The sequence below is a fragment of the Anomaloglossus baeobatrachus genome, chromosome 5, assembly GCF_048569485.1.
Source record: "Anomaloglossus baeobatrachus isolate aAnoBae1 chromosome 5, aAnoBae1.hap1, whole genome shotgun sequence".
In the NCBI taxonomy this organism is placed as follows: Eukaryota; Metazoa; Chordata; class Amphibia; order Anura; family Aromobatidae; genus Anomaloglossus; species Anomaloglossus baeobatrachus.
In genome coordinates this window covers 136,693,746-136,721,394 of record NC_134357.1, presented here as the reverse complement: position 1 = coordinate 136,721,394, position 27,649 = coordinate 136,693,746, and the positions used below count along the sequence as shown (strand labels likewise).

General features: G+C 42.1%; 2 protein-coding genes across 3 annotated transcripts in view; one reads left to right on the top strand and one right to left on the bottom strand.

Annotated features, from left to right (window-relative positions):
* LRRC20 (leucine rich repeat containing 20) overlaps positions 1–27,649 on the bottom strand; it is a 706,926-nt gene that overhangs the window by 271,064 nt on the left and 408,213 nt on the right. The gene's annotated exons all lie outside the window — the stretch shown is intronic.
* LOC142309783 (ropporin-1-like) overlaps positions 1–27,649 on the top strand; it is a 60,510-nt gene that overhangs the window by 3,045 nt on the left and 29,816 nt on the right. For both annotated transcript variants that reach the window (XM_075347234.1, XM_075347233.1), the window contains exons 3-4: positions 14,648–14,765; positions 25,415–25,576. In XM_075347234.1, coding sequence (XP_075203349.1) covers positions 14,648–14,765; positions 25,415–25,576 — 280 coding nt within the window. The remainder of the gene's footprint in view (positions 1–14,647; positions 14,766–25,414; positions 25,577–27,649) is intronic.

Genomic DNA, 27,649 nt, shown 5'->3' with positions numbered 1-27,649 from the left:
GATGGGATTTCCACTTTATACATAAATGATTAATATACTATTCACACTGCTGGGTGTATTTAATAGCTACTTCACTCCCTAGAAGAGGTAGTTGGCAGCTTTGCACACATATTATTGAAATGTTATTTGCATTTTTGGATGATAATTATCCATTAGATAGGTGACAACTTGCTGATCTAGGGGGGAGAAAGAGTGGGGTCTGACCATTTGGATCCTCATCGATCCTGAGAAAAGGCCAAAAAGACCCTTCTTGGAATAGGACGGTGCCCAGATGCTGTGCTTTACTTCCAATCAGACTCGGACCAGCCCAAAGGAGCATCCTCCAGTAGGCCCATTGGCAGTAGTAGGTCACTTACCCCCAAAACATGATCATTAGTTGGCATAATACACTTGTTTCACTATGTACAAAGGAAACATCTCGTCATTATTCATTTTCCAAACAACCCATTAGATTATTATATAGAAGAACAGGTCAATTTGTGAATGTAATATTTGCATGTAGTTGATCTGTGGGCCCCCAGAGTCAATGTTACTGGTGAGCCCCTGATGCCCCAGTCGGACACTGCTTCCCATAGAGAATGAATGGAGTGGAGATACCCATGTCTGGCCACCACTCCTGTCATATGGGCCCATTCTCTGTATAGGTAATGTCCTAGTATCTAGAGGTAAATAATATCAGGTATGTCCACATTACCATTGAGAAATACATCAGATTGAAACATGGCCATATATAACTAATAAAATAAAAGCATACCAAGTGTGAACCACTGTACCGGGAAGCAGTGCAGCCCCTAACATGGAGCGGGGGCGAGAAACCAGCACTCCTCCTCCAGGTTCACATCTCCTATCATACCTGAAGGCATCACTTAGCATTTAGATTATGTTATAACACAAGCAAATCTAGAAAATAAAAGTAACCCTTCAGTAACCAGTCAACAATTCTCTTTTCTTTTCTCGACTTTGCCTTTCCATTTCAGCAGCCAGAATGTTTACATTTTCTTCTTTTTTCACTGACATGGCTATGTGAGGCCTTGTTTTATTCTGAATACATTGAATTATTATTTGGCATAATTTGAAAGTACGTATATATTACTGTATGTTTTCTATATTCTTGGGGGTGACAAACATGGAGAAAAGAAATTCTTATGTTTTTTTTTTCTAAACCTGTTGGACTTATGTAACAGTTTATTCAGGTTGTGTGGATAGCAAATATTTTTTCGTTTTATGTAATGAATGAATGAATTATAGTATTGTGACTTATAAATGAGTAATATACAGAGAATTAATAAACAATACTTTTCCTTTTATAAAACTGTTTTTTACTTTATTTTACTATTTTTATCGAAAGATTGCAGAACTTGGGTTTGTTTTTTAGTTTTTTTTTCATATTGTTAAAAACTTATTATTTACACTTTTAATGCTTTTACTGGTCCCCTTAGGGTACTTAAAGGGAATCTATAACCAGGCTTTTGCCACCTAATCTGTGAGCAGCATAATGTAGAGACAGAGACCCTGATTCCAGCGATGTGTCACTAACTGGGCTGCTTAGTGTAGCTCTTATAGAATCACTGTTTAATCAGCATTAGATTATCATTAGAGGACTACTTGGCGGGCTACCAGGTAGTCCTGCATATTCATGAGCTTTTGCATAACTGCTGGATCTGCAGCAGAGAAAACATTGATTTTATCAAAATGACAGCACACAGCTCAGTAAGTGACACATCGCTGGAATCAGGGTATCTGTCTCTACATTATGCTACTCTCAGATGGGGAAGGAAAACCTGGTGACAGATTCCCTTTAAAGGTAGGGTGTCGCTGTTTTTTATTTTTGTATTAATAATAGTGATTATTAAATCAAGTATTTTTAATACAAAATTAAAATCACTGCTTATTTAGTTTTTATTTAATTGTAATTTTACTGAAGCACTGGGGGCTGCAATCTTGTATTTAGTGTTTATAACGACAGTTACTCACCTCCTTTATGGCAGCCCCCGTGCATACAGAACAGTGGTCAGGATCCGACCCCATAGACTAACATAGAGTAGGATGATCTGCGATCATCTGATCACTTGTGCTGAATGGAGAGGTGCTTCAGAAGAAATGCTGATCTCCTGTGAATGCCATGATCACATCACGGTGCCGATGATGGAGGTGGGGATTGATGCGCTCCCCCCCGGCAAACATTAAATCCCGATATCAGAGATTGACAGCGGGATTTAACTGGTTAGTACCAGTAATCTCCAATCTATCCACGCCTATTAGCTGCACATCGGTCTGATTAGAAGAGCCAACTTGTGCAGGGAAACATTCAGGCTCGCTATGTGAGCTCGCATTAAAGGGACAGGCACAATCTTGCACGTACTGATACGTCCAAAGTCATAAAGGGGTAAAACAGCTAGTACTGCACTTCCTACATGATTTCCTCCTACAACTTTAGCGGCTGCAATAATCTACTGTAAATCTCATTAGTATCTCTCTAAGGGTACCGTCTCACTAAACGACGTACCAGCGATTCCGACCACGATATGACCTGGTCAGGATCGCTGGTGCGTCGCAACATGGTCACTGGTGAGCTGTCAATCAGGCAGATCTCATCAGCGACCAGCCACCAGCGACTCTGCGCTTGGTAACCAAAGTAAATATCGGGTAACTAAGCAAAGCGCTTTGCTTGGTTACCCGATATTTACCTTGGTTACCAGCGTACACTGCTTAGCGCTGGCTCCCTGCACACGTAGCCAGGATAAATATCGGGTAACTAAGCAAAGTGCTTTGCTTGGTTACCCGATATTTACCTTGGTTACCAGCGTACACTGCTTACACAGAGTCGGTGCTCCTTGGTGTCCCGCCGTCAAACATGCCGATGTGTGCTGCACAGCGGGAGACCAACGAACAAATAATGAACCAGAACAGTGTGTAAAGATCAGCGATTTCACAACAGGGGCCAGGTCGCTGCTCAGTGTCACACACAGTGAGATCGCTGGTGAGGTCACTGGTTCGTCACAAAACCTGTGACTCAGCAGCGATCTCGCTATGTGAGAAGTACCCCTTACACAGGTGAATTATCTGTGCAATTCTGTTTGGATTGTATAGAGCTAATGGATTTCTGTTCTAGGTTTCGGGATTTCATCTGGAACAAGTACATAGCAATGATTTATCTCTTTCCATCAGTATGCATTAAACCTGTGATTCAGGCAATGGGGGAGTGTGAGAGAAAGCTCACCGTAAGGCTATGTCCGCACGTTGCGTCGGTGTACCTGCAGTTTATTCTGCACGTTTTCCTTCCCTTGGTTTTTGACCAAATGGCTTTTGACCAATTTTTAGCGCTAAAAACGCATGCGTTTTTACCGCGTTTTTAGTGCGTTTTTAGCGCTTTTTACCTGCGTTTTCACCTGCGTTTCTGCAGATGCGTTTTTGAGATCAAGACACTGAGAAATAAAGTTGAATTAGTCAAAAATAATGAAAAAAGAGAAAAAAAGTATAAAATTAACTTTTAATTAAATTATATGGGAAATTATCAATTTTAATTTAATAATAGTGCTTATGCACATTTTAACAGAAAAATAGCTAAAGTTTATTATTTTTTTACATTTAAATTTTCGGTTATTGTGTGTGTGTAAAGGAACATTAGAACCCATTAATTTTTGACCAGAAAAGCATGCGTTTTTGGAGGCAAAAACGCAGTAGAAAAGCAGGTAAAAAGCATGAAAAACGCAGGAATTGTGATTTTGGTTGCTTTTTGCCATTTCTCATTGACTCCAATGTTAAGGAAACGCTGCAGAAATGGCAAAAACAACTGACATGCTGCTTCTTTTTCAGCATGGTTTTTGACCACAAATATGCAAATTAAACGCTGCTGAAAAAAAAGCAAAGTGCAGACAGGATTTCTGCTTTTCCCATAGACTTTGCTGGAAATCAAAAACGCAAGCCATTTTGCCCAAAAACGCTGCTGCCAAAAACGCTGCAGAAACGCGGGAAAAAACGCAACGTGTGAACATAGCCTAAGGCTTTGTTAGCCTTCTAAATGGTAGTCACACAATAAAAACACAGGGGATATATAGATCTTGAGGTCCCTCAGAAGATTAATTATATGCACATGAAATAAAGCAGATAAGTGTTGCACATTGCAAGTGATGGAGAAGAGCAAACACACAGCAACATGCTGCAAAGTAGGGAACAGAAACAATAAGACGTTCAAGGGCTCTCAGCAATGTATGATGCATCTGTTTGCCCACATGCCAGGCAGATCTACACCGACCGCTCTGAAACCCTTTGTATACATCAAAGAGCTCCAGAATATTATATACATTTAGTTATATATGTGTGACTGCATTAAAGTGAAGTTCTGCATAATAAAATAGAAACCACCATATATCCCATAGAATGCTACAAGCTAGCCGCAGAATTAAAGGGAATTCATCATATATCCCATGGAATGCTACCAGCTCGCCGCAGAATTAAAGGGAATTCATCATATATCCCATAGAATGCTACCAGCTAGCTGCAGAATTAAAGGGAATTCATCATATATCCCGTAGAATGCTACCAGCTAGCCGCAGAATTAAAGGGAATTCATCATATATCCCATAGAATGCTACCAGCTAGCCGCAGAATTAAAGGGAATTCATCATATATCCCGTAGAATGCTACCAGCTAGCCGCAGAATTAAAGGGAATTCATCATATATCCCATAGAATGCTACCAGCTAGCCGCAGAATTAAAGGGAATTCATCATATATCCCGTAGAATGCTACCAGCTAGCCGCAGAATTAAAGGGAAATTCACCATTTATCCCATAGAATGCTAACAGCTAGCCGCAGAATTAAAGGGAAATTCACCATTTATCCCATAGAATGCTACCAGCTAGCCGCAGAATTAAAGGGAATTCATCATATATCCCATAGAATGCTACCAGCTAGCCGCAGAATTAAAGGGAATTCATCATATATCCCATAGAATGCTACCAGCTAGCCGCAGAATTAAAGGGAATTCATCATATATCCCGTAGAATGCTACCAGCTAGCCACAGAATTAAAGGGAAATTCACCATTTATCCCATAGAATGCTACCAGCTAGCCGCAGAATTAAAGGGAAATTCACCATTTATCCCATAGAATGCTACCAGCTAGCCGCAGAATTAAAGGGAAATTCACCATATATCCCGTAGAATGCTACCAGCTAGCCGCAGAATTAAAGGGGAATTCACCATATATCCTGTAGAATGCTACCAGCTAGCCGCAGAATTAAAGGGGAATTCACCATATATCCCGTAGAATGCTACCAGCTAGCCGCAGAATTAAAGGGAAATTCAACATATATCCCGTAGAATGCTACCAGCTAGCCGCATAATTAAAGGGAATTCATCATATATCCCGTAGAATGCTACCAGCTAGCCGCAGAATTAAAGGGAAATTCAACATATAGCCCATAGAATGCTACCAGCTAGCCGCAGAATTAAAGGGAAATTCACCATATATCCCATAGAATGATACCAGCTAGCTGCAGAATTAAAGGGAAATTCATCATATATCCCGTAGAATGCTACCAGCTCGCCGCAGAATTAAAGGGAAATTCACCATATATCCCGTAGAATGCTACCAGCTAGCCGCAGAATTAAAGGGAAATTCATTATATATCCCATAGAATGCTACCAGCTAGCCGCAGAATTAAAGGGAATTCACCATATATCCCGTAGAATGCTACCAGCTAGCCGCAGAATTAAAGGGAAATTCATCATATATCCCGTAGAATGCTACCAGCTAGCCGCAGAATTAAAGGGAAATTCACCATATAGCCCGTAGAATGCTACCAGCTAGCCGCAGAATTAAAGGGAAATTCACCATATATCCCATAGAATGATACCAGCTAGCCGCAGAATTAAAGGGAAATTCACCATATATCCCGTAGAATGCTACCAGCTAGCCGCAGAATTAAAGGGAAATTCATTTTATATCCCGTAGAATGATACCAGCTAGCCGCAGAATTAAAGGGAAATTCACCATATATCCCGTAGAATGCTACCAGCTAGCCGCAGAATTAAAGGAAAATTCATCATATATCCCGTAGAATGCTACCAGCTAGCCGCAGAATTAAAGAAAAATTCATCATATATGCCGTAGAATGCTACCAGCTAGCCGCAGAATTAAAGGGAATTCATCATATATCCCATAGAATGCTACCAGCTAGCCGCAAAATTAAAGGGAATTCATCATATATCCCGTAGAATGCTACCAGCTAGCCGCAGAATTAAAGGGAAATTCATCATATATCCCGTAGAATGCTACCAGCTAGCCGCAGAATTAAAGGGAAATTCATCATATATCCCGTAGAATGCTACCAGCTAGCCGCAGAATTAAAGGGAAATTCATCATATATCCTGTAGAATGCTACCAGCTAGCCACAGAATTAAAGGGAATTCATCATATATCCCGTAGAATGCTACCAGCTAGCCGCAGAATTAAAGGGAAATTCATCATATATCCTGTAGAATGCTACCAGCTAGCCACAGAATTAAAGGGAATTCATCATATATCCCATAGAATGCTACCAGCTAGCCGCAGAATTAAAGGGAATTCATCATATACCCCGTAGAATGCTACCACTAGCTAGCCGCAGAATTAAAGGGAATTCATCATATATCCCGTAGAATGCTACCAGCTAGCCACAGAATTAAAGGGAATTCATCATATATCCCGTAGAATGCTACCAGCTAGCCGCAGAATTAAAGGGAAATTCATCATATATCCCGTAGAATGCTGCCAGCTAGCCGCAGAATTAAAGGGAAAACCACCATATATCCCGTAGAATGCTACCAGCTAGCCGCAGAATTAAAGGGGAATTCATCATATATCCCGTAGAATGCTACCAACTAGCCGTAGAATTAAAGGGAAATTCATTATATATCCCGTAGAATGCTACCAGCTATCCGCAGAATTAAAGGGAATTCATCATATATCCCGTAGAATGCTACCAGCTAGCCGCAGAATTAAAGGGAAATTCATCATATATCCTGTAGAATGCTACCAGCTAGCCACAGAATTAAAGGGAATTCACCATATATCCCGTAGAATGCTACCAGCTAGCCGCAGAATTAAAGGGAAATTCATCATATATCCCGTAGAATGCTACCAGCTAGCCGCAGAATTAAAGGGAAATTCACCTTATAGCCCGTAGAATGCTACCAGCTAGCCGCAGAATTAAAGGGAAATTCACCATATATCCCATAGAATGATACCAGCTAGCCGCAGAATTAAAGGGAAATTCATCATATATCCCGTAGAATGCTACCAGCTAGCCGCAGAATTAAAGGGAAATTCACCATATATCCCGTAGAATGCTACCAGCTAGCCGCAGAATTAAAGGGAATTCATCATATATCCCGTAGAATGCTACCAGCTAGCCGCAGAATTAAAGGGAATTCATCATATATCCCATAGAATGCTACCAGCTAGCCGCAGAATTAAAGGGAATTCATCATATATCCTGTAGAATGCTACCAGCTAGCCGCAAAATTAAAGAGAAATTCATCATATATGCCGTAGAATGCTACCAGCTAGCCGCAGAATTAAAGGGAATTCATCATATATCCCGTAGAATGCTACCAGCTAGCCGCAGAATTAAAGGGAATTCATCATATATCCCGTAGAATGCTACCAGCTAGCCACAGAATTAAAGGGAATTCATCATATATCCCGTAGAATGCTACCAGCTAGCCGCAGAATTAAAGGGAATTCATCATATATCCCGTGGAATGCTAACAGCTAGCCGCAGACTTAAAGGGAATTCATCATATATCCCGTAGAATGCTACCAGCTAGCCGCAGAATTAAAGGGAAATTCATCATATATCCCGTAGAATGCTACCAGCTAGCCGCAGAATTAAAGGGAATTCATCATATATCCCGTAGAATGCTACCAGCTAGCCGCAGAATTAAAGGGAATTCATCATATATCCCGTAGAATGCTACCAGCTAGCCGCAGAATTAAAGGGAAATTCATCATATATCCCGTAGAATGCTACCAGCTAGCCGCAGACTTAAAGGGAATTCATCATATATCCCGTAGAATGCTACCAGCTAGCTGCAGAATTAAAGGGAAATTCATCATATATCCCGTAGAATGCTACCAGCTAGCCGCAGAATTAAAGGGAATTCATCATATACCCCGTAGAATGCTACCAGCTAGCCGCAGAATTAAAGGGAATTCATCATATATCCCGTAGAATGCTACCAGCTAGCCACAGAATTAAAGGGAATTCATCATATATCCCGTAGAATGCTACCAGCTAGCCGCAGAATTAAAGGGAAATTCATCATATATCCCGTAGAATGCTACCAGCTAGCCGCAGACTTAAAGGGAAAACCACCATATATCCCATAGAATGCTACCAGTTAGCCACAGAATTAAAGGGAAGTCATCATATATCCCGTAGAATGCTACCTGCTAGCCGCAGAATTAAAGGGAAAACCACCATATATCCCGTAGAATGCTACCAGCTAGCCGCAGAATTAAAGGGAAAACCACCATATATCCCGTAGAATGCTACCAGCTAGCCGCAGAATTAAAGGGGAATTCATCATATATCCCGTAGAATGCTACCAGCTAGCCGTAGAATTAAAGGGAATTCATCATATATCCTGTAGAATGCTACCAGCTAGCCGCAGAATTAAAGGGAAATTCATCATATATCCCGTAGAATGCTACCAGCTAGCCGCAGAATTAAAGGGAATTCATCATATATCCCGTAGAATGCTACCAGCTAGCCGCAGAATTAAAGGGATTTCATCATATATCCTGTAGAATGCTACCAGCTAGCCGCAGAATTAAAGGGAATTTCATCATATATCCCGTAGAATGCTACCAGCTAGCCGCAGACTTAAAGGGAATTTATCATATATCCCGTAGAATGCTACCAGCTAGCTGCAGAATTAAAGGGAAATTCATCATATATCCCGTAGAATGCTACCAGCTAGCCGCAGAATTAAAGGGAATTCATCATATACCCCGTAGAATGCTACCAGCTAGCCGCAGAATTAAAGGTAATTCATCATATATCCCGTAGAATGCTACCAGCTAGCCACAGAATTAAAGGGAATTCATCATATATCCCGTAGAATGCTACCAGCTAGCCGCAGAATTAAAGGGAAATTCATCATATATCCCGTAGAATGCTACCAGCTAGCCGCAGACTTAAAGGGAAAACCACCATATATCCCATAGAATGCTACCAGCTAGCCACAGAATTAAAGGGAAGTCATCATATATCCCGTAGAATGCTACCAGCTAGCCGCAGAATTAAAGGGAATTCACCATATATCCCGTAGAATGCTACCAGCTAGCCGCAGAATTAAAGGGAAATTCATCATATATCCCGTAGAATGCTACCAGCTAGCCGCAGAATTAAAGGGAAAACCACCATATATCCCGTAGAATGCTACCAGCTAGCCGCAGAATTAAAGGGAAATTCATCATATATCCCGTAGAATGCTACCAGCTAGCCGTAGAATTAAAGGGAATTCATCATATATCCTGTAGAATGCTACCAGCTCGCCGCAGAATTAAAGGAAATGTCATCATATATCCCGTAGAATGCTACCAGCTAGCCGCAGAATTAAAGGGAAATTCATCATATATCCAGTAGAATGCTACCAGCTAGCCGCAGAATTAAAGGGAAATTCATCATATATCCAGTAGAATGCTACCAGCTAGCCGCAGAATTAAAGGGGAATTCACCATGTATGCCGTAGAATGCTACCAGCTAGCCGCAGAATTAAAGGGAAATTCATCATATATCCTGTAGAATGCTACCAGCTAGCCGCAGAATTAAAGAGAAATTCACCATATATCCCGTAGAATGCTACCAGCTAGCCGCAGAATTAAAGGGAAATTCATCATATATCCTGTAGAATGCTACCAGCTATCCGCAGAATTAAAGGGAATTCATCCTATATCCCGTAGAATGCTACCAGCTAGCCGCAGAATTAAAGGGAAATTCATCATATATCCCGTAGAATGCTACCAGCTAGCCACAGAATTAAAGGGAATTCACCATATATCCCGTAGAATGCTACCAGCTAGCCGCAGAATTAAAGGGAAATTCATCATATATCCCGTAGAATGCTACCAGCTAGCCGCAGAATTAAAGGGAAATTCACCTTATAGCCCGTAGAATGCTACCAGCTAGCCGCAGAATTAAAGGGAAATTCACCATATATCCCATAGAATGATACCAGCTAGCCGCAGAATTAAAGGGAAATTCATCATATATCCCGTAGAATGCTACCAGCTAGCCGCAGAATTAAAGGGAAATTCACCATATATCCCGTAGAATGCTACCAGCTAGCCGCAGAATTAAAGGGAATTCATCATATATCCCGTAGAATGCTACCAGCTAGCCGCAGAATTAAAGGGAATTCATCATATATCCCATAGAATGCTACCAGCTAGCCGCAGAATTAAAGGGAATTCATCATATATCCTGTAGAATGCTACCAGCTAGCCGCAAAATTAAAGAGAAATTCATCATATATGCCGTAGAATGCTACCAGCTAGCCGCAGAATTAAAGGGAATTCATCATATATCCCGTGGAATGCTAACAGCTAGCCGCAGACTTAAAGGGAATTCATCATATATCCCGTAGAATGCTACCAGCTAGCCGCAGAATTAAAGGGAAATTCATCATATATCCCGTAGAATGCTACCAGCTAGCCGCAGAATTAAAGGGAATTCATCATATATCCCGTAGAATGCTACCAGCTAGCCGCAGAATTAAAGGGAATTCATCATATATCCCGTAGAATGCTACCAGCTAGCCGCAGAATTAAAGGGAAATTCATCATATATCCCGTAGAATGCTACCAGCTAGCCGCAGACTTAAAGGGAATTCATCATATATCCCGTAGAATGCTACCAGCTAGCTGCAGAATTAAAGGGAAATTCATCATATATCCCGTAGAATGCTACCAGCTAGCCGCAGAATTAAAGGGAATTCATCATATACCCCGTAGAATGCTACCAGCTAGCCGCAGAATTAAAGGGAATTCATCATATATCCCGTAGAATGCTACCAGCTAGCCACAGAATTAAAGGGAATTCATCATATATCCCGTAGAATGCTACCAGCTAGCCGCAGAATTAAAGGGAAATTCATCATATATCCCGTAGAATGCTACCAGCTAGCCGCAGACTTAAAGGGAAAACCACCATATATCCCATAGAATGCTACCAGCTAGCCACAGAATTAAAGGGAAGTCATCATATATCCCGTAGAATGCTACCTGCTAGCCGCAGAATTAAAGGGAAAACCACCATATATCCCGTAGAATGCTACCAGCTAGCCGCAGAATTAAAGGGAAAACCACCATATATCCCGTAGAATGCTACCAGCTAGCCGCAGAATTAAAGGGGAATTCATCATATATCCCGTAGAATGCTACCAGCTAGCCGTAGAATTAAAGGGAATTCATCATATATCCTGTAGAATGCTACCAGCTAGCCGCAGAATTAAAGGGAAATTCATCATATATCCCGTAGAATGCTACCAGCTAGCCGCAGAATTAAAGGGAATTCATCATATATCCCGTAGAATGCTACCAGCTAGCCGCAGAATTAAAGGGAATTCATCATATATCCTGTAGAATGCTACCAGCTAGCCGCAGAATTAAAGGGAATTTCATCATATATCCCGTAGAATGCTACCAGCTAGCCGCAGACTTAAAGGGAATTTATCATATATCCCGTAGAATGCTACCAGCTAGCTGCAGAATTAAAGGGAAATTCATCATATATCCCGTAGAATGCTACCAGCTAGCCGCAGAATTAAAGGGAATTCATCATATACCCCGTAGAATGCTACCAGCTAGCCGCAGAATTAAAGGGAATTCATCATATATCCCGTAGAATGCTACCAGCTAGCCACAGAATTAAAGGGAATTCATCATATATCCCGTAGAATGCTACCAGCTAGCCGCAGAATTAAAGGGAAATTCATCATATATCCCGTAGAATGCTACCAGCTAGCCGCAGACTTAAAGGGAAAACCACCATATATCCCATAGAATGCTACCAGCTAGCCACAGAATTAAAGGGAAGTCATCATATATCCCGTAGAATGCTACCAGCTAGCCGCAGAATTAAAGGGAATTCACCATATATCCCGTAGAATGCTACCAGCTAGCCGCAGAATTAAAGGGAAATTCATCATATATCCCGTAGAATGCTACCAGCTAGCCGCAGAATTAAAGGGAAAACCACCATATATCCCGTAGAATGCTACCAGCTAGCCGCAGAATTAAAGGGAAATTCATCATATATCCAGTAGAATGCTACCAGCTAGCCGCAGAATTAAAGGGAAATTCATCATATATCCAGTAGAATGCTACCAGCTAGCCGCAGAATTAAAGGGGAATTCACCATGTATGCCGTAGAATGCTACCAGCTAGCCGCAGAATTAAAGGGAAATTCATCATATATCCTGTAGAATGCTACCAGCTAGCCGCAGAATTAAAGAGAAATTCACCATATATCCCGTAGAATGCTACCAGCTAGCCGCAGAATTAAAGGGAAATTCATCATATATCCCGTAGAATGCTACCAGCTAGCCGCAGAATTAAAGGGGAATTCATCATATATCCCGTAGAATGCTACCAGCTAGCCGCAGAATTAAAGGGAATTCACTTATGCTAATTTCTTTTCTTTTATTGTTCTAATGGATGAACACTAAAGCTGCTTTGCAAATATTGCTAATTAATTTGGTCTCCAAGTTAGCAGACAAAAAAAACCAGATAAATGTTAGTTAGTATGCAGTAAAGGACAGGGATTAATTACTGCAGGATCAGACTACACAACATTTGTGTATAATCGGTTACCATAGAAATTCATGCGCCCTTAGGACACTGTTCCAGCAAAAAAACACGCCATTTACTGTGATTTTCAAAAATCAACAAGTTAGTCCATGTTCACATGCTGAGTTTTTTCCTGCTCCTTTTCTCCACATGTATTCTGCAGGTGTCTACAATAAACTACGCAATAACAATCTATGATCATGGCATTCTTGCTACACTTTTTTACCTTTTCCCCTTTATTTGATGTTTTGGTGCAGATTTGAATCGGTGATAAAGCTTTTATTCTACACCTAATAACGCAACTACATTTTTTTTTTTCAGGCTCCACACATTTAAGCTTATATACGAAAAAAATTATCAAAAAACATAGTTCAACAGCATCTTTAATGGAAATCTATCACCAGGTTTTTGCTGCTTCATCGGAGATCAGCATAATGTAAAAAAAGAGACCCTGAATCCAATGATGTGTCACTTAGTTTACTGGGTACAGCCGTAGTGGCATCTAGCAGAGCACAGAAAGCTAACCCCGCCCACACCACTGAATCCAATGATGTGTCACTTAGTTTACTGGGTGCAGTCGTAGTGGCATCTAGCATAGCACAGAAAGCTAACCCCTCCCACACCACTGAATCCAATGATGTGTCATTTAGTTTACTGGGTGCAGCCGTAGTGGCATCTAGCAGAACACAGAAAACTAACCCCGCCCACACCACTGAATCCAATGATGTGTCACTTAGTTTACTGGGTGCAGTCGTAGTGGCATCTAGCAGAGCACAGAAAGCTAACCCCACCCACACCACTGAATCCAATGATGTGCCACTTAGTTTACTGGGTACAGCTGTAGTGGCAAGTAGTAGAGCACAGAAAGCTAACCCTGTCCACACCCCAACTTTGTGTGTACATTTTATAGTGACAGTAAGCAGCTAATTGCTGCTTGAGTGGTTTGGACTAGCAGGCACGTGAGCTGTAGTCCAGGCAGTGATAATCTCCTGGTAATAAAACAATCATTGAATGGAAACAACAGCACACAGCCTATTAAGTATCCCTCAAATCAGTGTCTTAGCCCCTAAGTAATATCCTCAGATTACATAGCAAAAACTTGCCGATAGATTCATTATAAACACAGCAGACATGGGTTTTCATGAAATCACATCCACTTTAATTGGATAATTTATTGTAGCAGATTTTCTGCACAAAGTAATGCAGTGTAAAAAAGAAATATTTCGTCGACTTTGTGTTCTTTTTATAGTAATAGTATAATTGCTGCTGGGGTGGTTTGGACTAGCAGGCACGTGAGCTGTAGTCCAGGCAGTGATAATCTCCTGGTGATAAAACAATCATTATATGGAAACAACAGCAGACAGCCTAATAAGTATGCCTGAAATCAGTGTCTCAACCCCTACCCCATATTGTCCTCAGATTATATAGCAAAAATCTGCTGACAGATTCATTGTAAACACAGTGGCTATGAGTTTTCATGAAATCACATCCACTTTGATTGGACAATTTAACATAGCAGATTTTCTGTACCAAAAAATACAGTGGGGAAAAAAAGAAATATTTAGTGGACGTAGTACGTAGGCCTAAGACGATTTCATAAGCTGCTTAATTTTTCATTTCAGAAGCACTGAGGGATTTTATATGTATTGATGAGTCAGGACTTTCCACTTTGGTTATAATTAGTTTTAATTTACACAGGCATCTACCAGTGGAATAACTAACAAAATAGAGTAGATATATAAATATATTGATTTTAGCCCAATTTCCAGGTACAAAAATAATTTAATTATAATTTTTAATCATTTCAGGTACTTCAATGCTATGAAGAATGGGATAAAATTACCAACTGAAGAACATCAAAGAAGACAAGATATTGGTAAATGGGTAATGCTGTCTTCAGAAATTCTAAAAGAGTTGCATAAAAAAGTAAGTATGCCAATCCTTATTTACTATGTATCACTAGAATCGATAGAGTTATTAGCACAGAATAATTTGTGATCAGTAATAAAACAAATGTCAAATGTATTAAAAATGTAATGAGGCTGTCAGTTGAAAGTATGTTTGATATGTCAAAAATGCAGTCTTATGCCAGCGTCACACGGTATGATATCGGGTGATATGTCGTCAGGGTCACGGAATTCGTGATGCACATCCAGCATGGTTAGAGATGTCGTACCGTGTGACACCTCCGAATGACTGTGAACGAGCAAAACTACTCACCTTATCGTTGCTCGTTGACACGTCGTTCATTTTCAAAATGTTGGTCCTCCTTCTGTGCTCCGGTGGTTCATCATTCCCGAAGCAGCACACATCGCTCTGTGTGACACCCCTGGAACGACGAACACAGCTCCCCTGCATCCCGCCAGCAATGCGGAAGGAAGGAAGTGGGCGGGATGTTACGTCCCGCTCATCTCCGCCCCTCCGCTTCTATTGGTTGGCGGCTGTGTGACATTGCTGTGACGCCAAACGTCCCTCCCCCTTTAGAAAGAGGATGTTCGCCGCCCACAGCGACGTCGTGCGGGAGGTAAGTACAGCGGGCTTTACACGCGACATCGCTAGCATCGACTAGCGATGTCGAGCACGATAGCACCTGCCCCCGTCGTACGTGCAATATTGTGTGATCGCTGCCGCAGCGAACAATATCGCTACGGCAGCGTCACACGCACATACTTGCTCTGCGACGTCGCTCTGGCCAGACAACCACCTCCTTTCTAGGGGGGCGGTTCGTGCGGCGTCACAGTGACGTCACACGGCAGCCGGCCAATAGAAGCGGAGGGGCGGAGATGAACGGGACGTAACATCCCACCCACCTCCTTCCTTCCTCATTGCCGGTGGAGGCAGGTAAGGAGATGTTCGTCGCTTCTGCGGTGTCACACACAGCGATGTATGCTGCCGCAGGAACGAGGAACAACATCGCTAATAAGCATTAAACTTTTTTTGTTTCAGGACGACCTCTCTGCGGCAAACAATTTTGACCGCTTTTGCGATCGTTTAAGGTCGCTCAAAAGTGTCACACCCTGCGATCTCGTTAATGATGCCGGATGGGCATCACAAACGTGACCTCGACGATAATTCATTAACGATATCGTAGCGTGTAAAGCCCGCTTACGTATGACAGGGGGTTAACGACCTTGTGCGCCATGGGCAACTAATTGCCCGTGACGCACAAACGACGGTGGTGGGTACGATCTCTCGTGCGATCGCACGATAGATCATATCGTGAGACGCCGTCATTACAGTTTCAGCAAAGTAGATGGGATTTATAGAAATCTGGCGCTCCCTGTGATTCATTTTTATTTAGCATAAACTAACCTGCGATTCGTGTTAAAGATCCGCAATGTCAATTTCTCATGCGGGTATGCTGAATTTTCTGTGTGGACTTTCCCCATTTGATGCAGAAAAAGCACAAGTAAAAAACCCACACACATTTTTAGTGCATTCCACATTGGAAACGCATCAAAAGCTCATGTAATCCACACATGATGAAATTTTATGAAATACCAGGAAGTATCAAATACAAAGTAAAACTTTTAGATGATCAATGGCCAGGACCCCAGGACCGCCGGCCTCCTGAATGCACGGCTGTGTGGGACTGACAGGCTACTTTCCATTCAAAGCTCAAACAGGAGATCTCTGTACTCCGTGTATTGAACGGACAGTAGCAAGAAATAGAGCGATGAAAGTCACAAGATCACATGTGACAGCTTGGGAACAGAGGAAAATTTTGGCAAGTAAAATATAATGTTTCTTAATTTTCACAGACATAAAGGGAACCTGTCAGGTGCAATATGCACTCAGAACCACAAGCAGTTCTGGGTGCATACTGCTAATCCCTGCCTAACTGTCCCTGTATCTAGTAGCATAGATAAAGGGATCTTTAGAAAAAGTATTTCTAAAGAGGTCCCCCCCCTCCCCCCGACTAGTCCGCTCTCTTAGCACCTCAGCCAGCCTTCTCAGGAATCATCAGTTGACCCCCTGGCTGTCATGACAATCCATCCGCACCTCTTGATGAAGTCACTGGAGGGGAATGGTGCACTCCCTGTCGGTGCATGTTAGATCATGCTATCAGAGATTAACAGCGCGATCTTACCTGTTAACAGGCTCTGGTGGATCTCCGATCCACCCGCTCCTGTTAGCTACACATGTCGGCTGATCAGATCAGACGACATGTGGGGAAAGAAGTGAGCTCAGTGCGGGAGCTTGTATCAAAGTCAGGTACAAGACCAATGATGTACCGGTACAACTTGGGTCGTAAAGGGGTTAATGAATCAAGAGAATCTAACTCCACAACAATCACTCATCAAGACCGCCATGAACATTGCTGGTACTGGCGAATCAAAAACAATGTGTCAGAGGCAAATTAATGTTTTGTTAAAACATACTGTGTAATATAAACTTTCTATATATAAGTAGTAAGTATATAAGTATATATATATATAAGTATAATATACGGAAATATATAATATAATATATAATATAATATAAGTATATAAATGTATACTTTCTAAATAGCATTACCAGAAAGTATCATAACTTTTTTCCCTTAATTCCCTAATTTATTGCTAGTAATAAACGAAAAAGTCCCAGCTCAAGAGTGGCACAGACCGACATGCATGGATCAGCACTCTGAATGGTGTAAGGAATTGTGGAGACAAAAGGAGGAGGATCCCGCTTCCATAAAATCACACGTTTCATCAAAGCATAAAGCCATAATGAAGAGGGTCAGGGAGTCCGGAGATCGATCTCTGGGCTCCCTGACCGCCCTCATTATGACTTTATGAAGCGTGTGATTTTATGGAATAAGGATTGAAGATTTTACTACGGAAGCTGGATCCTCCCTAATTTATTGCTACAATCAAAAGTTACAAATGCACTAAAAACTAATCTAAAACAGAAATACAAATCTTCCTTCCAAACTTGCCATCCCTTAATTACTACTTCCTACAACTTCCCAGACACTGCAACAATAATTTATGCTATTTGCTGAGCCTGTTTTTTCTGTATAATGTATCCTCTCAATTTTTCAAAGGAGATAGCCATATTCATGTTATTTCCACTGTAAAATTGTGAGCACTTTAGATGACATCCAACTTTGAGTAATCGCCGATCCTGGCTGCTATTAACAACTCTAAAATGGGAGTCACTATCGCTGTCATTTCCTCTGATGAGAAACGTAAAGCACAAGATGTCAGACTTACCTCTAAAGGGTACTTTGCACGTTGCGACATCGCTACTGCGATCTCATCGGGGTCAAATCCAAAGTGACGCACATCCGGCGCCGGTAACGACGTCGCAACGTGTAAAGCCTAGAAGCACCGATAAACGAGCACAAAAGCGTCGAAAATTGGTGATCTGTGTAGTGTCGGTCATTTCCATAATTTTGCTGCAGCGACAGGTACGATGTTGTTCCTCACTTTCGTGGCAGCACACATCGCTGTGTATGAAGCCGCAGGAGCGAGGAACATCTCCTTACCTGTGTCCCGCATGCAATGAGGAAGGAAGGAGGCGGGCGGGATGTTTACGTCCCGCTCATCTCCGCCCCTCCACTTCTATTGGCCGCCTGCCGTGTGACGTCGCTGTGACGCTGCACGACCCACCCCCTTAGGAAGGAGGCGGGTCGCCGGCCAGAGCGACGTCGGCGGGCAGGTGAGTGCATGTGAAGCTGTCGTAGCGATAATGTTTGCTACGGCAGCCATCACAAGATATCGCATGTGCAACGGGAACGGGGACTATCGCGCTCGGCATCGCAGCATCGGCTAGTGATGTAACAGCGTGCAAAGTACCCCTAAATCTACTTGATACATCTCTTTAATACAACCTGGAAGTATAATCTAACCAATATATATTTATCTTGGGGCAACGCCACAACAAATGAACAAAGTCTGTATCACTCATCCCACATTTGGGACATTTACGCTTTCTTCTTTTATTTTTTTTTAACTTACAGTAATTTAGGTGTATCATACAATTTATGTCAAATCATGGCTTGCTTCGGATCATAAGCAGTGCTCATCGTAATGCTTTTGTGTCTAATAAATAATATAATCCATTGCTCCACTTGGGTCCCTATCCAATTTCACTTGAAACATGTCAGAATTTGACAAGACTCTACAGAACATCGCACCGGTATCCCAGCCTGCAGATTGCACTTACAAATTGTAGGTTGTTAATCTGTTACAAATTCCACATAGTATACGTCCCTCTCAACAGGAAGGCAATGTATCTCGTTTCTCAGTTGCAGTTGATTAAATAATTATTGGGTTTGCCGTAGTCAGTGCTGGAAATGAAATGTATCTTAGCAACATTCCTGTTACCCGCACTTCAGAATGTAAATCCTGGGCAGATGTGAATTGATTGGAAATCTATTTGTAAATGCTTTCTTTTCAGTACAGTTTATGTAGTTGTTCCCCAGGGAATGACTGTGCCATAGGACTCTATACAACGCTGAATTGCATTGAAATCAAGCTGATTTAATATCCTCTGGTGTATCATGTGCAACATAATAGCGACACAGCAAGTAATAAGGAGGTTGTTACAAACATTGCCGACTGTCATGGCGGTGACAAGATCTGTGGAGACTACAGATTCTGGCCCTCTGCCTGTTAGCATCTCTGAAGTCTGTGATCAGCGCAGGCAGACTCTGGTGTTGACCCAGGGCCGGCATCAGCACCCGGCACACCAGGGCAAGTGCCGGGGCCCTGGACCTCCGGGGGGGGGCACTCGCCATCAGCACGGTTGGTGATGTATCCTGCAGCCCCCGAGCGGCAGCCGTACTTTCCTGCACGCACCGTGTGACTGCTGAGCGTTGCGTGCAGGGACATTGAAGTTCATCTGTACGCAGAGCTAGCACTCCATGTGCTGAAGTCCCATCCCACAGATGAAGAGAAGGCACCTGGAAGAAGCCCTTACACTCTAGCATCTACCGTTGCATCTACTATGAAGAGAGGAGCCACAGCACCAACATCCCACTGAGATGTATGTCCCCTTTAGAACTGTCTGTCCCCTTTAGAACTGTCTGTCCCTTGACTCCCGTGCTGTATACACTCCAGACCTGTGTGTCACCTGACCCCAATGCTGTATACCCTCCAAACCTGTGTGTCACCAGACCCCAATGCTGTTTACCCTCTCAGAACTCTGTCCCCTGACCCCAGTGCTGTATACCCTCCAGAACTCTGTCCCCTGACCACCCAATGCTGTTTACCCTCAATAACTTTGTTTTCCTTTTGTTGTTGCCTTCCTTCTCTTGCTTTTCTCTTTAGTCTCTTACTGTTTGTTCCTTTGAGTTTGCAGTGTGTCTCAGTTTTAGTTTTCCCCGTCTGTCTTTATCTGTGCTTCACAGGAGGTGGGTGGGTCACAGGAGGCCCACAGGCCATATGTTGTGCAGGCCTGGGCTGCAGAATAAAAAAATGTTGGCAAATCCTGAACAGTCTTTCTCTCGAAAAACTTGTCAGGTTTGTAAGATTTTGCATACATATAATCTAAAAGTTAAGGCTTTTGCAAAAGCAGAAAACTCTTTAATACGGAGGAAACTAACAGTTTCCGTTTTCTGCTGTAGAAGCTGTCTTGTGTGCTGTACGTTCAGACATTCTGCAATAATTGCAATATGTCTAGTAGAGAATGCTTCTTCACAACTCCCATGGAGGATTACACATTATTTTATGCCAGATTTGTACAAAAAAAGTTTGAGAAAAGCCTCCAAAATCAGAACTAAAGCACAGACCTTATGCACCAATATTTCAGCCCTATTCTGACACTGTACAAAGCAGTCCTGTAATTTACCGAGGTGCACGAATGTTTAGAAAGCTAATGCATAGAAAGGCTCCCATTCATCAAAGCAATTATGCCAAAATTCTGAGTTAAATTGCTTTATAAATTTGTGCAACAAATTAGCAAATTTTGCAATTTCGTCCAGCCAAAATGGACAAACCGGGGTGGGACAAGAGCGTGTCGCCGCAACTTCTCTAATTCATGATGAGCTGTGGCATTATTTGTGCCAGAAATCTTACTCCTGTCCTTCACTGGAGTAAGAATTGTGGGAAGTTGCATGGAGGCACATGCCACTCATCAGATGCTCCAGATTCATAAACAAGTGTGTGCCTCCAACATGCGCTTCCTCATCTATACCGGTGAGATTCAATACTTATTTCACCCGCTGTGTGTTCATAAGTGCTCATTAATTTTCCTTCTTATATCGCACCATCAAATTCCACAGCGCTTTACAGACATCATCCCAGTCCCCAGTGGGACTCTCAATGTAAATTTCCTATCAGTATGTCTTTGCAGTGTAGTAGGACATTGAAGTACCTGCAGGAAACCTACGCAAACATGGGGAGAACATACAAATGGAGATGCCATTTGAATGTCATATCATCAGACAAATAGTTATATCTTAAAGGGGTTGTCCAGCGTAGATCCATAAGTCTGCTGTCACTCTGTGTGACTGCAGACTTAAGAATCCTCAAATTGTACGCACTGTGCACTCTGAGGAGTGGCTGGTATCAGAGCCGGGAATAGCAGTCACATGGCCGTGAGTATGCAATATGCATGTTCCCGGGCAGAATCTGACATTTTTATTGAGTGAGGCCATGCCCATCTAGTCAGAATGTGGAAGAGAGTCTGCATATCGCATAAATGTGGCCCCACTATTCCAGACTCTGAAACAGGCGAATCCTCACAGTGCATAGTGCATAGTGCATGTGATGTGAGCATTCGTAAGTCTGCACTCACATGGGGTGACTACGGACTTTTAGAATTAGACTGTTTTATAGGATTCTAGACACATTGCAATTATCCAATAATATTAAATGGGCTGGCACATACTGATCCAATTGCAGCCACCCCTGCATAGTCAGTGCTGTCTGAGTATCTGCTACAGCTGATTAGAGTTGCAGAGGAGAAGGACCAAAAAAAGTCAGTGGCCCACAAAAGTTAGGGAGGAAGTTGCTAAACCCAATATGAGAGGAGGATGGTCCCTTCATCAGGGTTAAGAGATGCAGACCTCATTCAGTGAGAAAAGTGCTGCTGATAGACAGCTCTACTGTATTTCATATCAGGGCATTAATGTCACGGGTGACAGACAGTCACGTGGTGTCTGGCAATAGAAGGTCACAGCATTTGGCTTTACATTAGCACTTCCTTGGTGTCTATATATACCCTCATTTCCCCATACTCCATGCTCGTGGTAAATCCTCTACCCTTAACATGTCTTCAGTGGAAGCAGATGGTTCGCATTCTTCTGGTGTAACCTGATTGTTTGCAGTTCCTCTTCCTGATGCATTGGGAGATAAGTTGTTTCCTTCCCTTGTTTGTTATCCCTGTGTGTCCTTTAGTGCTTACTGGGGTTGCCGAATAGCTCATCCCATCTGCTCCCTACCTAGGGGATACAGATACAGGGTCAGCCAGGGTCAGGTATCCTGCTCGGCACATAGCTGCGGAACCTATCGAGGGCAGTGAGGGAACCCAGGGCCCAGCGGTAGGTTTGGTCTGGGGTCACTATCTCCCCCTTCCCTAGACATAGGGCTTCGCTTCCCTTCTGCTGTATGCTGGGTAATTCCCCGCACCTAGCGTGACAATTGAGCCATGATGGAGCACCTCCTCAACAAAACCCCTCTCTCTATCACATCAGATACTGTCTGTGAAAACTGCCATCTTGTAAAGATTATTCACACCGTGATTTTTTCAAAATGACATTAATATTATTTTATTTTACTGCTTTTGCGCAATAAAATCACTTTAAAAATATTTGCTCAAATCTCATCCACTTGTTTAATATTTTAATGCACCAGAGATTTTGTGTGTTTAATTTCACATAAACAAATCTGACTTTTATCTGTATGAAATGCCTTACAGTAGCACATTTTTTCAGTAAGAATCTTATTTTTCAGAAATAAATTGTTAGGTTGGCCTTGATATTTGACCCTTTACCAGTCTTGGATTATTTTCATGCAGTTTAGCTTCCCAGCTGTTGCTTTGAATGTTGATTTAGAGCCAAAGTACAATCTTTTGGATACATTCCTGTTAATTCCAGCCACAAGTGAAATATTTTATACAATAGCGTCAAAGATTATGAAAACTACTTTACATTTGTAAATTAATTGAGCTTTGTTGTGGTTTTATCCAAATAAATATCGTTTTATAATGAAACATTATTTAAGTTCCTATTATGTTTTGTGTTTCCGCTTCTTAACAGGTTTTTGCTATTAAAGCACCATTCCAGTGTATCATTTGTGTCAGCGCTGGAGTGGTGCTTTAAATGCAAGTCCCCTGTCATATACTCCCCTTCCGGCAGCTTCACCTTTTAGCGATGACACTCCGGTTCCATGACACAATTTTGTTCCCGTAACTTCTGACTAGTTGAAAATCAGAACTTACGTCACAAGCTCCCAATGCAAGTCTACTAGGCCAGAACAAGGCTCTCATAGACTTACATTCGGTTATGACCTCCAGCACCCTCCAGTACCTTCAGTATTTGTAAAACAAAACCAGGAATGTACAGTCAGGCTGCATGCCCACGATCGGGGTTCAGGGAGATTTGAACACAATGTGTTATTGCTGCGTTCAACACACTGAGTTGTACAGTACAAGCACAGTGGATTGGATTTATAGAAATCCCATGGCCACTGTGCTTATGTTTCCACAATGTAAATTCGAGCAGCTGTATGTCAATTTATTGCTGCAAAGCCGCGAGTGTTCTCCACAGGGAGACCAGAGAGAAAGACAGCAGCGGTCCGAACCCTGATCATGGACACGGGCAGCTGCGGTCCCTGCAGAGAACACTCACGGCCCAGCAGGAGAGGATATGCTGCCTTCAGGATGCACATGTCTGGATCGTGGGCACGTACCCTCAGAGGAAAAGTATAATAGAAACACGGGCACCACTTCTGCATTTTTCACTCACTCTTGGTTTTGGCTTACAAATATTAAGGTAAAAAAAACTTACCAAACACTCAACGTGTGAACATGGCTTAAAGTTCTAGTAAAGCTTCAACAGTGGAAGGGTCTAGGTCTCTATTAATTTTAAAGAGAGTCTGTCGCCTCTAAAATAATTTTTAGACTAATTATACAGTGATATAGGGAATTTCATCCCTATAAAAATCATACCAGCACTGTACTTGTTACTATTACAATGCTTGTAGAAATAACTTTTAATACATATGTAAATGAGGGCGAGAGGGCTATGGGTTCACTCATGGCATTACCATGTGCCAGGCCCTCAATTAGCATTTTGGGACTTGCCCTAGCTTGTGAAGGAGAATGCTCACTCTTTGAGTGAAAATGTGTGTGCGCGCATGAGCCCGGATACTGGCTGTGAAGCCGCACGCATGCAAAATGGCTGGGCACATTCTCCTCCTCAGCTCTCTGCAGATGCTGTTTGCTACTCCTACTAGTTATCACAGGGGAGCCAGGAATGAAGACGTTCTCAACCACCATGAGCATGCACGGCCTGCACAGCCAGATTCAGTGCGAATGCGCACACATGCGGGTCAGGGATTGCTGTAAAAATGAGCGTTGTCCATGACTACTGCTCCATTCAGATGGGGTGACACAACTTCACCGGCAGTGGGGAGAAATGCCTAAAACACCAATGGCAGTCAGGCCTAAGACACAAATTAAACTTGGACCATTTTTAGCAGCATTTGCCAACCACTCCCAGACTAAGTTTAGACACATCTGGTCTCCCTGGTTAGCGTTTTGAGAGTCAACTAAATACCTCTATTTGGTTTTGTCTTGACCTCCCCCCACTCCTTGGCCCAGGATTACTTCTCATTTATTTGTTTAGCTCCCGTGCTGCACTCCTTACATACCAGCAACTCCCCTTCTACCAGGATTTACTCCCCGGACTTGCCCTATATACTGTCTTTTTTCATCCTCTTTAACTTTCTCCCTTACTTTCTTCCTATCTTCCCTTTCGTACATGAGTATCTATGCCTAGTGTTTGAACACTCATGGAAAATTTAAGTTTGGTTTGCACTTTAATTGGAAAACTCATATCTAGCCCATGAGGGCATAAACATGAACTTTGGACTTGCTATTTGGAATAATTTGACTGGATATCGCTTATCTATGCCAGGAACATTAACCTGACGTTATTCAGTACTGCATGCCTTCATTTGCTTTGTACTAGTTGTCTTGCACTACTGACTAGTGATGGCCAATTAATAACTATTCTGTATTAAGTTTCTGTGTTCATTCCATTAATAAAAAGACTATAGAAAAGAAAAAAACCTGGAATGCTTTTTGAGTATGTGAATAATCATGATATCTTATTACAAGCAGATAACATAAAAATGGTAATAAATGGAAACAAAAGTCATATTAGAAAGTTGCAAAGTATAATAAACAATAATTATAACTTTTTTATATGAATGTAGAAAACTCGTTTTACTTTAGGAAGTCACTTCGTTCTCTACTCCTCTCTGTCACTCCTGATTTATGTTCTTAAAATATAAAGTAAAGATAACGGAAAGACTGCAAACGATACAGATTTCTACATCATACAATAAAATATGTACTTTTCCCTGTAACTGCTTATCAATGTACTAACAACTGTTAACATATCATTTCTGCCACTATAGGTAGGAGGAAGACTGACGATAACATCAAGTGAGTTATCTCAGCTATGGAACGATCTACTTTTACCACCAGTACTGTTCAGCCACATAATTCTTGTTGGATGCCTTCCGGAAGAAATCGAATGGTTAAAATTCTTAGCTCTGGCATGTAATGGGTTGGGAGTGGTAAGTTAAACAATGAACTATTGGTCACTTCTGTACTTCTGATCCTGCCCTACTCTAATTCCAAATATCTCTTTACTAAAGGTGGTTTTACACGCTACGACATCACTAAAGCGTTCTCGTTGGTCTCATGAATTTTGTGATGCACATCCGGACGCGTTAGCGATGTCGTTGCGTGTGACACCTATTAGCGATTTTGAATCATTGCAAAAACGTTCAAAATCACTAATCGGTGACATCCCTCCCTAATCTCAATTATCGTTGCTGCTGCAGGTACGATGTAGTTCGTCGTTCCTGCGGCAGCACACATCGCTATGTGTGACACCGCAGGAACGAGGAACCTCACCTTACCTGCGTCCCGTCAGCAATGAGGAAGGAAGGAGCTGGGCGTGATGTTCGTCCCGCTCATCTCCGCCCCTCCGTTTTGATTGGGCAGCCGCTTAGTGACGTCGCTGTGACGCCGAACGAACCACCCCTTTAGAAAGGAGGCGGTACGCCGGTCACAGCAATGTCGCTAGGCAGGTAAGTAGTGTGTCGGGTCCAGGCGATGTTGTGCGCCACGGGCAGCGATTTGCCCGTGTCGCACAACCGATGGGGGCGGGTACGTACGCTAGCGATATCGGTAACGATATCGCAGCGTGTAAAGCGGCCTTTAGTCTATATAATGCAGAGATTTTTTGGCTTTGACTTCAAGGAATAAGGTAATGACTGAGCAGTTAAAAAAAATACTTTGCAAAAAAACAAATTTTGGAGAAATCAATTCCATTTTTGTAAATACTTTCTTAAAGTTTCCTAAACACAACAAAAGAGCAAATTTATAGAGCTCTTCACTGCCCAAGTTCTCTGCTCGCGGATCACTCATCATCATTACAACTGAATTTAAGACATATTGGACTGATCATTCTTCAGTACACACGAGACTTGATAATAAGCGCAATAAAATAAAAACCTTAGGCCTGCTCCTTCCTGAAATGCTAACCAGCTGCTGACATTTATAAAAGGCTATTCAGATCAAACCAACATCTTTGTAATTAAACACTAGTATTTGCAAAAAAGACTAAAACCAACTTTAAAATGACTTGTGGATCAGAATCATGTTAGGAAGCATATTAAATGGGTAATGCTCATTGTAGTGTACATACATACTACAGGGAAGGTTATTTAGGCTTGTCGTGTTTGTACTGGAGACATATTTATCTAGAAAAGACAAATGTCTACTCTTGTTTTGGACAAGTGCTATGTGGAAAACTATCTAACAGCACTAGATTTACTCTGTTAGGTCTCTTCACACGTGTATAAAACACGCATGTGAAAAACGGGTACTGTGCCATCAGAGCTTTACATCAGTATGTAATTCGTGTGCCATTTGTATTGTTCCAATATGGATACAGAAAGAATGAAATCAAAGAATTCAAAGCTTCTTCTATACTTTGCAATGGTATACATGTACAGCATATGGATAGCATCCATGTGACAGCTGTGATCTAATGGATGCAACAATTCTGGAGCGGCTGCAGGTTGCTATTTTTTCCAGCCTGATAATACCAGTCTCCAGCTGTCTGCTTTCTCTTAGCTGGGTATCAAAATTGGGGGGACCCCACACCATTGTTTATTTAAATAATTAAAAAAAAAAAAAAAAACTGGGATCCCACTTATTTTGATACATAGCCAAGACAATGCACACAGCTGGGGGGCTGTAGCCTCCAACTAGGTATCAAAATACAGGGGACCCTGTGCCATTTTTTCAAATTACTTTTTTTTTTTTTTTTTTTTTACACTCCACTCCGGGGACCCAGACAGCTAGTGTGATGATGACAACCAATCACAGACGATGGAATGCCGGCAGTCTGACTGCAACCAATCACAGATGCTGTCACAGAGGGTGGGCAAGGGAAGCAGTGTATATTCATAAGGTTTAATGAGCAGACCAGGAAGCAGTGTGACCGCCGCATGGAGACTCGATAAGTATAATTGTCCTTTTTTAATCCCCATTTTCTTCTTTTCTTTAAAATTTTTATCCGGGTGGCTGAACCTGAACAGTAACACAGACTTCCCTCAGAAGTCCATGTTCGGTGT